This window comes from Mobula birostris, chromosome 9 (genome assembly GCF_030028105.1).
Source record: "Mobula birostris isolate sMobBir1 chromosome 9, sMobBir1.hap1, whole genome shotgun sequence".
NCBI classification, from domain to species: Eukaryota; Metazoa; Chordata; class Chondrichthyes; order Myliobatiformes; family Myliobatidae; genus Mobula; species Mobula birostris.
The window spans coordinates 69,200,522-69,214,765 of record NC_092378.1 but is presented as its reverse complement, the minus strand read 5'-3'; the positions used below and the strand labels follow the sequence as shown (position 1 = coordinate 69,214,765).

General features: G+C 42.4%; 1 protein-coding gene across 3 annotated transcripts in view; it reads left to right on the top strand.

Annotated features, from left to right (window-relative positions):
• The window catches only part of rxylt1 (ribitol xylosyltransferase 1), a 39,807-nt gene that overhangs the window by 11,648 nt on the left and 13,915 nt on the right, over positions 1-14,244 (top strand). For all 3 annotated transcript variants that reach the window (XM_072268236.1, XM_072268235.1, XM_072268237.1), the window contains exon 5: positions 5,161-5,331. In XM_072268236.1, the coding sequence (XP_072124337.1) occupies positions 5,161-5,331 (171 nt within the window). The remainder of the gene's footprint in view (positions 1-5,160; positions 5,332-14,244) is intronic.

Below are 14,244 nucleotides of genomic sequence, written 5' to 3'. Positions count from 1 at the left end.
TCCTTAGCAACCAGCTACATCTCGTTCCCCACGGACTATTTGATGTTTGATTTGATTGCAACATTAGTATCACACTTGACCACATACCCTTCCCTCTCAAGGTTTCCCATTTCCAACTCTAACATTGCTTGTCTTCTTTGCTGCCTCATTTCATCTGCTTTTTCATACCTTTTGATCCCTCTAGACTTGATTCCAGTAAGCACCGAGCTGCCCTCCTCCTCTCTCTCCCCCACCAACTGTCACCAAATGTGCAGTAAATTTGAGATCGTTCAAATTTCTGCTTTCCTTATCCCAACTTGCATTCTGCTATTTTGAAGCATTTTCCCATCGATCCTGCATATCTAGAATTTTTATTTTGAAATCTCTCCATACCTCTGGAACTTTTGCAGTATCTGCTCTTTCCTAACTATGCTGATTGCACGCACCTAATTTTAATTGCTTCATCGTTGGTGGCTGTGCCTTCAGGTACCAAACGCTTAAATTTCTTCCTAAATTTTTCCACCCATTAACCTCTTTGATACTCCTTCAAGTGTAGTACTTCATAGAACAGAACAGAACAGTACATTGGCCCACAATGTTGTGCAGATCATTTAACCTAACCTAACCCTTTCCTCCCACACAACCCATAACCCTCCATTGTTTCTTTAATATATGTGCCTATCTAAGAGTCTCTTAAATGTCCCTAATGTATCTGTCTCTACTACGACCCTGGCTGTGCGTTACATGTACTTATAACTTACTGTGTTTTTAAAAAATAACTACCTCTTTCCTAACTTATTCTCCGCTCATCAAAAAAGAATTGTCCTGTTGGATTAGCCATTGCCATCCTAGGGAAAAAGATGTTGGTGTCCACTGTATTTGCCTCTTATATGGTTCAGCCATGATGAAATGGTGAAGCAGACTCAACGGGCGGAATGAAACTCCCCTGCTTTCACCCCATACCCTTTGATACCCTGGCTAATCAAGAACCTATCTATCTCTGCCTTAAATACACCCAATGACTTGGCCTCCACAGCCGCTTGTGGCAACAAATTCCACAGACTTACCACCCTCTGACTAAAGTAATTTCTCTGCATCTCAGTTCTAAATGGACGTCCTTCAATCCTGAAGTCGTGCCCTCTTGTCCTAGAATCCCCTACCATGGGCAATAACTTTGCCATATCTAATCTGTTCAGGCCTTTTAACATTCGGAATGTTTCTATTAGATCCCCCATTATTCCCCTGAACTCCAGGGAATACAGCCCAAGAGCTGCCAGACGTTCCTCATATGGTAACCCTTTCATTCCTGGAACAATTCATGTGAATCTTTTCTGAACCCTCTCCAATGTCAATATATCCTTTCTAAAATAAGGAGCTCAAAACTGCACACAATACACCATGTGCGGTCTCACGAGTGCCTTATAGAGCCTCAACATCACATCCCTGCTCTTATATTCTATAGCTGTAGAAATGAATGCCAACATTGCATTCACCTTCTTCACAACCGACTCAACCTGCAGGTTAACCTTTAGGGTATCTTGCACAAGGGCTCCCAAGTCCCTTTGCATCTCTGCATTTTGAATTCTCTCCCCATCTAAATAATAGTCTGCCCATTTATTTCTTCCACCAAAGTGCATGACCATACACTTTCCAACATTGTATTTCATCTGCTAATTCTTTGCCCATTCCCCTAAACTATCTAAGTCTCTCTGCAGGCTCTCTGTTTCCTCAGCACTACCCACTCCTCCACCTATCTTTGTATCATTAGCAAATTTAGCTACAAATCCATTAATACCGTAGTCCAAATCATTGACATACATCGTAAAAAGCATCAGTCCCAACACTGACCCCTGTGGAACTCCAGTGGTTACCAGCAGCCAGGTAGAATAGGATCCCTTTATTCCCACTCTCTGTTTTCTGCTGACCAGCCAATGCTCCACCCATGCTAGTAACTTTCCTGTAATTCCATGGGCTCTTATCTTGCTAAGCTGCCTCATGTGCGGCCCCTTGTCAAAAGCCTTTTGCAAATCCAAGTACACCATGTCTACTACATCTCCTTTGTTTACCCTGCTTGTAATTTCCTCAAAGAATTGCAGTATGTTTGTCAGGCAGGATTTTCCTTTCAGGAAACCATGCTGGCTTTGGCCTATCTTGTCATGTGCCTCCAGGTACTCCGTAATCTCATCCCTAAACAATTGATTCCAACAACTTCCCAACCACTGACACATGGCTAACAGGTCTATAGTTTCCTTTCCGCTGCCTCCTATCCTTCTTAAATAGTGGAGTAACATTTGCAATTTTCCAGTCATCCGGTGCGATGCCAAAATCTATCGATTCTTGAAAGATCATTGTTAATGCCTCCACAATCTCTCCAGCTACTTCTTTCAGAACCTGAGGGTGCATTCCATCAGGTCCAAGAGATTTATCCACCCTCAGACCATTAAGCTTCCTGAGCACCTTCTCAGTTGTAATTTTCACTGCGCAAACTTCACTTCCCTGACATTTTTGAATGTCCGGTATACTGCAACATCTTCCACTGTGAAGACTGATGCAAAATATACATTCAGTTCCTCTGCCATCTCTCATTACAATACCTCCAGCGTCATTTTGTATTGGTTCTTTATCTACCCTCAACACCCTTTTATCCTTTATATACTTAAAAAAGCTTTTAGTATCTTCTTTGATATTAGTCACCAGCTTCCTTTCATAATTCATCTTTTTCTTCCTAATAACCTTCTTAATTTTCTTCTGCACATTTTTTAAAAGCTTCCCAATCCTCTGTCTTCCCACTAGATCTGGCTTCCTTGTATGCACTTCCTTTTGCTTTTACTTTGGCTCTGACTTCACTTGTCAGCCACGGTAGTGTCCTCCTTCTCTTTGAAAATTTCTTATTTAGAATATATCTTGCACTTCCCTCATTTTTCACAGAAACACCAGCCATTGCTGCTCTGCTGTCCTTCCTGCAAACGTCCCTTTCCAGTCAATTTCGGCCAGTTCATCTCTCATGCCGTTGTAATTTCCTTTATTCCGCAAATACTGACATATAATTGTCCATAATTAAAATTTGAAGGAACCAAAACAAACACAAGGCTGCATGTGTTCAATTCAAACCTCTTCATGATCTTGGAAAGAGTCACCTATCAGGCTTGCCTCCACCAGGGAAGAGCTTCAGACTGTTCAGGTTGTGCAGAAGGTGTAACTTCTGAATTCTGATTTGATTGTAGATATCGTGAACCTAGCTTATTGTTCATGCTGCCCAGAGCATTAGGTCCCAGTGTTCAAAAAAAGTCCCATTTCTCAACTCATTTAAATAGGAAATATAATGTGGGGCCTGAACATTATTGTAGAGCTGAGGGGATGCTACCCATGACTGATGTCCAGCAGACTGCTTCCAACAGTATCAGAGGATTTGGAGCAGGTTGCTGTCATCCTTGGTCTTTTGTCAGAGAGTAACCTGGGGAAAGCTCTAGAAGAAGGAAATTATCTAAAGTAGGTACAAAAACGATTAAGCACATCAAAAATAATTTGCAATGAACATCTTAAGTTACTACAACACTTGTGCAGAAGATGGAATGTGTTGTGTCTGTGAATGAAGTCACTGGGAGGCACTGAAGCTGGTAGATATAGAAGTCTTTATTCAGCACACAAGCTGGCATCATACTGGAGACACTCTTGGAAGAAGAGGCCTCCTAAATCCAAAGTACATCACATTTTTATACCCTTAAGATCAATGATACTTTAATAAAGTTTCAATGGTTACTTTGACATCATTTTCTTCAATACTTTGGGTTGACAATGCTTCATTTAAGTTGCATATAATTTTCAAACACCTAAATCTTTATACCAACACTCCAGACACCCTAGAATGAACACTAATCCACATTGTTTATCTATATCTCAAGTGAGTAAGTGTTTCCTGGTTTGCAATCAACCCCAGTCTGCAGCTCCAAGACCATTGTTCAGAGCTGCATTTTAAATTCAATTACAATCCACATTCAGATCTGAAGTCTGGTTGCTGTTGAAATTAATATTTGCTATATATCCAACTCCAGAATACACTCCAACAATGAATGCTGTCCGTGTGGATCCAGCAAGATTCTGGTCATGGGGTGATAGAGTCATAGAGCAATATAGCATGGATAGAGATCTATCTTTCAGTCCAATCAGTCCCTGCTGATCAACCTTAAGCCCCACCCCAAGTGCTGCTTAAATATTATTATGCATGTCTCAACAATTTTCTCTTCCAGCTTATTCCATATACTCACCATCCTCTACAGGTAAAGTTGCCTCTCAAGCCCAGCCCCCTTTTAATTTATTTTCTCTCTCATCCTAAACCTAGGTTCTGTGTTTATTTATTTTCCAGAGAGGCTCTGATGGTTCTCTTACTTGGTCCCTCCAACCATCAGATTTAATAGCTATTAAATGGAAACTCAAGAGACTGCTGGAATCTGAGGCATCACATAAAATGCTAAAGGAACTCACTGGGTCTAGCAGCCACTATGGAGAGAAGTCGACAGTCAACATTTTGGCCAATCCAGGTGAAAGGTCTGGACCCGAAAAGACAGTTGTCCATTTCCCCTCACAGATGCTACCTGACTTGCTGAGTTCCTCCAGCCTTTTGTGTTTTGCAGGGAGATATTAAAACCTGGCACTGCAATTCTCAGCTTAAAGCTGAAATAAAATGAAAGGTGTGTATTGTTCATCCCCCCCTAAAAAAAATATACCAGCAGATATGATTGATCTGTTACTGAAGAAGTTTTTAAAAAGCACTAAGCACTCGTGAGTGTCTCGCCCAGAGACCTCTGGGCAACACATGCCTCTGACTTTCTAGTGTTAATCCTCTCACCTTTCAGACTGCACCTGTTTCTATTACTGTCTGCAGAGGGAGAGAATTCTGGTAATATCTAATTACCAGATTATTAAAATGGATAAAGCATCTTTGAGAAGTTGAAAATACTTGCTTGACTTTTAATTGAGGCTGAAATTTGACCTTTAAAGTGTCAGAATTGATGCTCCATGGTGCAGACAGCAAGCTAGTTAATTAGGTAGGTTTAATAAATGTTATGGCTCGACCTTTTAAAATAAACTTATATCTCTGTGCACTGGAACATTTTCCAAAGAAAATCTATGCCTTTGAGTTCGAAGAAAAATCCAATAATTACACTGTAATTCATATTTCAGCTACAGGAACTTCCCCATTGTGGATCTCAACAATCTCATGTTACATTCTTCAAGGCCGTACTTGTGTAACTTCCTCGGAACTGTCTACAAGGCCTCTTCCAGGGAAACCTTGCTGGATATACTGAAACAGGAGCGACTCAGTGCCATGTGTCTTATCTCGGTTAGAGAACAGTAAGTCTTCCTTTGTGTATTTTATCCTGATTTTTAACTGACAGCTAAAGAACTATTATTCTTTTAGTAATACTTTCCCAGTTTGTTCTGTGGCTCGTAAGAAATACTATTGTGCGCTGTCAGGGTTTCAGGAAGGAACCAGTAAGTATTCTTGAAAGGTTTTTGTAAAGCAATAGAATTTTAGAACACTATAGCACTGAAACGGGCCCTTTGGCCCATCTAGTCCATACCGAACTATTATTCTGCCTAGTCCCATCAACCTGCACCCGGACCACAGCCCTGCATGTCCCTCCCATCCTGGTACTTATCCAAACTTCTTTTAGATGTTAACCTTGAATTCGCAACACCCTTTTGACTGAAAAAGTTACCCTTCATGTTTCCCTGAATATTTCACCTTTCACCCTTAATGTATAACCTCTAGTTCTGGTCTCACTCTGCTTGCATTTACCCTATCTAAACCCTGCATAACTTTGTATACCTCTTATCAAATCTCTCCTCATTCTCCTACACTCCAGAGAATAAATCCTAACTGATTCAACCTTTCCTTATAACTCAGATTCTCAAGTTCCAGCAACATCGTTGAAGATTTTCTCTGCACACTTTCAACCTTATCGATATCTTTCCTGTAAGTAGGTGACCAGAACTGCACTCAATATTCCAAGTTAGGCCTCACCAACTTCATCTACAGCTTCAATGTGATATCCCAATAGTAGGGGCCAGTGTACATTCACTAAGAAGAGGATGTTCAGTCAACAGTACTTGTCAGGGCTTGGCCTTGCTCTGTATCTTGTTTTTTGTGGGGGGAATTACGGTGTCAGTGGCATGGCTGGCATTAACTGCCCATCCCTTACTGCAGTTCTGAAGGTGGTGATGAGCTGCCTTCTTGAATCTCTGGAGCCTTTTTGGTGAACTTACTCCCATGGTGCTGTTGGAAAGGTTCCAATATGTAAAAGGAAAAATGGCAAAATATTTCCAAGTCAGGATGGTGTATGACCTGGAGGGAAACCTTTACGATTAAGATAAGATTAGCTTTATTTGTCATGATTTGAAACCACGGAAAATGCTTCTTTTCACATCAGTGACCAACACAGTCTGAGGATTGTGCTGGGGACAGCCTGCAAGTGTCATTATGCTTCAGGTGCCAACATTGCATGCCCACAACTCTAACCCTAACGGTACATGTTTGAAATGTGGAAGGGAAAAAAGCACCGAGGAAACACACACATTAGTGGTGAGAATGTTATAGACAGCGGTGCGGATCAAACCCCGATTCAGTGAATGTAAGTGCAGTAAAGTAATTGCACTAGCCACTACACTACCATGCTGCACCTTTGGGAGCTGGTGTTCCCATGCTTTTGCTGCTCTTGTTCTTGGCTGTGGAGGTTGTGGGTTGATGAGGTCTGTCAGAGGAGCCAGGTAAATGTTCTGACCAACAATCTGCCAGAGGAAATTAGTGGGTCAAGCAGCACCTGTAGGGAGAAAGGAACATTTGTACATGGTGCACTGTACAGCTGTTATATGTTAGAAATAGAAGGAATAGATGTTTAGGACGATTGATGGGCTCCCAATTAAGCAAGCTGCTTTGATCAAGCTTCTTGAGAGTTGTTGGAGCTAAATCTCCATCACACTTTGGACCAACGTCTTGTAGATAGTGGAAGATTTGTGCTGTCTTTCTATGGGTTGATCAGTTTCTGATACTCTAATGTTGGTGGTATTTGTATTGTAGGCTGCCTCATTTGAGTTTCTGGTCAACGGTGACATAGTCATAGTCATACTTTATTGATCCCCGGGGAAATTGGTTTTCGTTAAAGTTGCACCATAAATAATAGTAATAAAACCATAAATAGTTAAATGGTAATATGTAAATTATGCCAGTAAATTATGAAATAAATCCAGGACCAGCCTATTGGCTCAGGGTGTCTGACCCTCCAAGGGAGGAGTTGTAAAGTTTGATGGCTACAGTCAGGAATGACTTCCTATGACGCTCTGTGCTGCATCTCGGTGGAATGAATCTCTGGCTGAATGTACTCCTGTGCCCACCCAGTACATTATGTAGTGGATGGGAGACATTGACCAAGGTGGCATGCAACTTGGACAGCATCCTCTTTTCAGACACCACCGTGAGAGAGTCCAGTTCCATCCCCACAACATCACTGGCCTTACGAATGAGTTTGTTGACTCTGTTGGTGTCTGCTACCCTCAGCCTGCTGCCCCAGCACACAACAGCAAACGTGATAGCACTGGCCACCACAGACTTGTAAAATATCCTCAGCATCGTCTGGCAGATGTTAAAGGACCTCAGTCTCCTCAGGAAATAGAGACGGCTCTGACCCTTCTTGTAGACAGCCTCAGTGTTCTTTGACCAGTCCAGTTTATTATCAATTCGTATCCCCAGGTATTTGTAATCTTCCACCATGTCCACACTGACCCCCTAGATGGAAACAGGGGTCACCGGTACCTGAGCTCTCCTCAGGTCTACCACCAGCTCCTTAGTCTTTTTCACATTAAGCTGCAGATAATTCTGCTCACACCATGTGACAAAGTTTCCTACCGTAGCCCTGTGCTCAGCCTCATCTCCCTTGCTGATGCATCCAACTATGGCAGAGTCATCCGAAAACTTCTGAAGGTGACAAGACTCTGTGCAGTAGTTGAAGTCCGAGGTGTAAATGGTGAAGAGAAAGGGAGACAAGACAGTCCCCTGTGGAGCCCCGGTGCTGCTGATCACTCTGTCGGACACACAGTGTTGCAAGCACACGTACTGTGGTCTGCCAGTCAGGTAATCAAGAACCCATGATACCAGGGAAGCATCCACCTGCATCGCTGTCAGCTTCTCCCCCAGCAGAGCAGGGCGGATGGTGTTGAATCCACTGGAGAAGTCAAAAAACATGACCCTCACAGTGCTCGCTGGCTTGTCCAGGTGGGCGTAGACACGGTTCAGCAGGCAGACAATGGCATCCTGAACTCCTAGTCGGGGCTGGTAGGCGAACTGGAGGGGATCTAAGTGTGGCCTGACCATAGGCCGGAGACATCCAGGAGGTTGCTGATGTGGACTTGCCTTTGGTAAAGCCATTGATTCAGATTCATTTATTTATCTCATATACATGGAATCAAACAGTGAAATGCATTGTTTGCGTTAACATCCAACACAACCTAAGGCTGTGCTGGGGACAGCCCTTAAGTTTCGCCACACATTCCAGCACCACGAAGCTCGGCATGACGACACAGAACACAACAAGCGACAAAACAAGCCTAGCTCCCCCCTCCCCCCCTCTCCCTCCCCTCCCCTCCCCTCCCCTCTCACACTCTCTCTCTCTCTCTCTCTCTCTCTCTCTCTCTCTCTCTCTCTCACTCACTCACTCACTCACTCACTCACTCACTCACTCACTCACTCACTCACTCACACACACACACACACACACACACACACACACACACACACACACTCTCTCTCTCTCCTCTGATGGACCCTCAGGCTTCATTCTCCATCATTAAACCCAGGAATCACCGATGGTGACGCATGAGGGTCTGAACTCCAGGCCTCAGCTCCAGTCTCTCCAATCACTGAGGCCCTGAACACCAGACTCAAATGACAAGGTGAGGATGGCAAGTGTAGGCAGTTAGACTCACTCTGTTGGAGATGGTCATTGCCTGACACCTTAAAGGTGCAAATATTAGTTACTACTTATCAACCCAAACCTAAAAGTTGGCTGCTGTTAAAGCTTCAGTGCTGGACTGAAGCTACATAGGCAAGAGAAAAGGAAATAGAGGCTTTCATTTATGCAGTACCTTTCACATTCTCAGGATATCTCAAATCAATTCACAGCTTAAGTACTCTTGAAGTCTAGTCCTAGTTGTAATGTGGGAACTGCGCAATCAGTTGTGCCCAACAGGTTTCACAAGTTGCAATATAATCGTGAATAAGACACATAATCCAAGATATCTTCAAGAAGCAGTGCCTCAGAAAGGTGGCATCCATTATTAAGGATCCCTGGCACCCAGGGCATGCCCTCTTCCCATTGTTAATGTAGAAAGGAGGTACAGAAGCTTGAAAGCACACACACTGAAATTCAGGAACAACCTCTCCAACCCACCCCCCCCCCAGCCATTTGATTCCTAAATGGACATTGAACCCCTTAACACTACCTCACTTTTTTTTAATATATTATTTCTGTTTTTGCGCTATTTTTAATCTACTTAATATACATATATATACTTTAATTGATATACCTTTTTTCCCTTTCTATATTAACATGTATTGCACTGTACTGCTGCTGCTAAGTTAACACATTTCACAACATATGCCAGTGATAATAAATATGATTCTGAACAGTTTTAAGTAACCACACTGAGGGCTGAATGTTGGCCAGGACATCCTGGAAAGTTCCCCTTTTTTCATAATCTCAGGACCTTTGGTAAATGGGGCATCATCTTGGTGTCTCTTCTGAAACATTGCACTTCTAACAAGGTTGGCATTCCATCAATAACATACTGACAGCATCAACCTGGCATTTTGTGCTAAAGTCTCAGTCATTCTTTGGTAACAGTGCAGTAACCAAGCCAGATCTGATGTTGGTTGGCAAAATAGGCCAGGAATTGAAGAGAGGATAGAACGGCAGCTAGGGATTGGCAGGGTCCATTCAAAGATTCTTATAAAATAGGTAAGGTATTCTCATGTATTCTTTGTTAATTATAGATATAATCAGGATTTAAGAATAACAGCTAATTCTATTACATCGGCTCAAATAACATGCAAAGAACCTAAATCTCTCACCTTCTCAAACTTTGCAGAGTACTACCATCACATAAGGTAACTTTAACTGGAAGAGATATGAATGGTTAAAATACATTCTTCTTACATATCTGATTATTTCCTGCTTTCAGCACCACCTCCTCGAATAGCATTCTCATAGATGTCCCACATCACAGTTGCATTCATTTCCGAGTATTCGTAGGCCATCTGCTGTGTTTTTTCTCAGTAATCTTTGTTTTCTCCTCACTGCTGAGGATGACTCATGACTGACATGTACTTTCCACTTCCAGCAGTACTCTCTCCTCTTCGTAAAGGCCACGCTACCTGAGGAGTCCACAGTATTGCTGAGGCTGAGATCAGCAACAATTAATTGAAGAGAACTCACAACCACACATTTTTTATGTGGCTAACTGGAGAGGATATTGCTACAGGAAGTTTGAGAAGGCACACCTGCCAAGTGATAAGAGAAAACCAAAGGTTTTATCTCTTCTCACAGATTTCTCTGTTCCCAGAAAATTTCTAGAAGAGAAAACATGCTCACTTCCACTGGCACTGAAAGCTAAGAAGAAATGGGAAGATAACCCAGATGGGATATTAGATTATAAAAGGATGCAGGGTAGATAAAGAAGCAATTTTCTCTAGTCTGGGAATATGCACAGCAAAGGGAACAAATACTTAAAACTGGACCTAGGCCATTCAGGGTCATTGATATGAAGGCAGTAATAATGGATGCCAGGAATCTAGAAGAGATGAAAAACAATGTTCTGAAAATATTCAGCACCACAGACAAAAAATTTGATTTATTATCAAAGAATATACAAACTCCATTTCCAGAAAAGTTGGGATATTTTCCAAAATGCAATAAAAACAAGAATCTGTGATATGTTAATTCACGTGAACCTTTATTTAACTGACAAAAGTACAAAGAAAAGATTTTCAATAGTTTTACTGACCAGCTTAATTGTATTTTGTAAATATACACAAATTTAGAATTTGATGGCTGCAACACTCTCAACAAAAGTTGGGACAGAGTTAAAATAAGATTGAAAAGTGCACAGAATATTCAAGTAACACGGGTTTGGAAGACTCCACATTAAGCAGGCTAATTGGTAGCAGGTGAGGTATCATGACTGGGTATAAAAGTAGCGTCCATCAAAGGCTCAGTCTTTGCAAGCAAGGATGGGTCGTGGCTCACCCCTTTGTGCCAAAATTCGTGAGAGAATTGTTAGTTCAAAAGGAACATTTCTCAACGCAAGATTGCAGAGAATTTAGGTCTTTCAACATCTACAATACATAATATTGTGAAAAGATTCAGAGAATTCAGAGACATCTCGGTGCGTAAAGGGCAAGGTGGGAAACCACTGTTGAATGCGCGTGATTTTTGAGCCCTCAGATGGCACTGCCTAAAAAACCGTCATACTACTGTGACAATTATAGCCACCTGGGCTCGGGAGTACTTCGGAAAACCATTGTCACTCAACACAGTCTGTCGCTGCATCCAGAAATTCAACGTGAAACTGTATTATCAAGGAGGAAGCCATACATCAACTCTATGCAGAAACGCCGGCGAGTTCTCTGGGCCCAAGCTCATGTCAGATGGACCGAAGGACTGTGAAACCGTGTGCTGTGGTCAGATGAGTCCACATTTCAGCTAGTTTTCGGAAAAAATGGGCGTCGAGTTCTCCGTGCCAAAGATGAAAACGACCATCCAGATTGTTATCAGCGAAAGGTGCAAAAGCCAGCATCTGTGATGGTATGGGGGTGCATCAGTGCCCACGGCATGGGTGAGTTGCATGTATGTGAAGGTACCATTGACTCTGAGGCGTATATTAGGATTTTAGAGAGACATATGTTGCCATCAAGGCGGCGTCGCTTCCCAGGATGTCCATGCTTATTTCAGCAGGACAATGCCAGACCACATTCTGCACAGGCTATAACAGCGTGGCTTTGTAGACAGAGTGCGTGCACTTCACTGGCCTGCTGCCAGCCCAGATCTATCTCCTATTGAAAGTGTATGGCGCATCATGAAGAGGAGAATCAGACAACTGAGACCACGGACTGTTGAGCAGCTGAAGTCTTATATCAAGCAAGAATGGACAAAATTTCCAATTGCAAATCTACTACAATTAGTATCCTCAGTTCCAAAACGATTAAAAAGTGTTATTAAAAGGAAAGGTGATGTAACACAATGGTAAACATGTCTCTGTCCCAACTTTTGTTGAGTGTGTTGCAGCCATCAAATTCTGACTTTGTGTATATTTACAAAATACAATTAAGTTGGTCAGTAAAACTATTGAAAATCTTTTCCTTGTACTTTTGTCAGTTAAATAAAGGTTCACGTGAATTAACATATCACAGATTTTTGTTCTTATTGCATTTTGGAAAATATCCCAACTTTTCTGGAAATGGGGTTTGTACAAATTATACACCTTGAAATTTGTCTGCTTACGGGCAGCCACAAAGCAAGAAACCCAAATAACCCAATTTTTAAAAAGACCAAAAACCACTGTGCAGAGGGAAAAAAACACATTATGCAAACAACAGAAGCAAGCCAACAGCATTCCAAACCAGATCTGCTCCCAGAGTATGCCCAAGCCTCAGTCCCATTTCATCACACCAACAGGTTAAAAACACACAGCAGTCAGATCAATTCACAGCTTCGGCACTATGGAGACAGGAATGAATATTTGCGAGAGAGCAAGTGAAATCAGCCCAACACATGGGTTTCCAGTCTATCTGGGCCGGTGTTTAAATCATCCAAGCACTGGGTAGTGCCACGCAGCAGCACATCCTTGCATGGAGTGATCCAACCTCGCACCTGGGGTAGCAGGGCAGGCATCAAATCTCTTCCACGTCAACCCCTCTCCAAAACACTCACTCCATCTCCAGCAGTGATACCAATTCCATCTTTGAGCCCGGCTTGAACACGTTGAGCCTCGCAGTGCATCAACCTTACATCTGCGTGCTTCCTTGCTGTTTGTGGCAATAGTTCACCAGAATTTGCTTCAGAAAAGAAGTTATAAGTAATGTTTTTAAGCAAATATCTTGCCTTATGGTCTACACATCTTTGATAGTGCCATCTTAAACCAGAACACAACACCTGTGGTAAAGGAGATGGGGTTAATGTTCAGGACAACAGCCTATTTTCAGGTTTCCCCAGTCTTAACAAAATATTCATGTTCTTTCTCCATAGAGTATTTTTAGCTATTTCTTACTTCATTACATTCAGGAACACAATCAGTAAGCACTCTGCACAGCAGGTGGCAGACATTTAGCATGTGCTTTTTCTTCAAAAGCTGTAACTGGTGGCGTCAGTGGAAGTTTTCAGACTGAAAATGGTAGATTTTGTTAAGTGGGCTTGAAATGAGAGGGAACCAAGTAAGTGGCGGCTGAGTCCTGATCTGTCATCATCTGTTTGAACAAGCACCTATTCAAAGCCTGGTGCTGCTGACAATTTTGTGGAAAACTAGCATTGTGAGCACCTACACACCTCTGAGGTACTTGTGCTTGTTTGCCTCCGCTTTTTCTGATGAATATTTTTGTTGTGCCTCACACCATTGCCAAATTTCTTGCATTCGTAGATCTACATTTGCAGATCAGTGTACAAATATTGTATCATTTCTTAATGCATGCATTACTAAATGACAATAAAAGAGGACTGCGTGTCTTCATAATCTAAACTTGTGAGGTGTCTGCAGATACAAGGTCAAGGCTGTAGATGGAAGTCAGTTACTCTCCATTAATGGAAGGAGGAGCAAGCTATTGGAACAGGTTTCCTCCAGGTACTCCAGTTATCTCCCATATTCCAAAGAACTACGGTTAGGGTTAGTGAGTTGTGGGCATGCTATGTTAGTCACAATCAAGAGAAAATATGCAGATGCTGAAAATCCAAGCAACGTGCACAAAGTGCTTTTTCTGACAAACGGAGCATAAGGGCTGAGCTGAGCAGTCTCCAAATCTACGTCAGCCTCCTGTGTATCGGTGAAACCCAACGTAGATTGGGAGACCATCTCGCCAGAAAAACTGGGATCTCCCAGTGGCCACCCATTTTAATTCTACTTCCCATTCCCATTCTGACATGTCAGTCCATGGACGTCTCCTCTGCCACAATGAGGCCACAGAGCAATACCTTATATTCCGTCTGGGTTGCCTCAACCTGATGG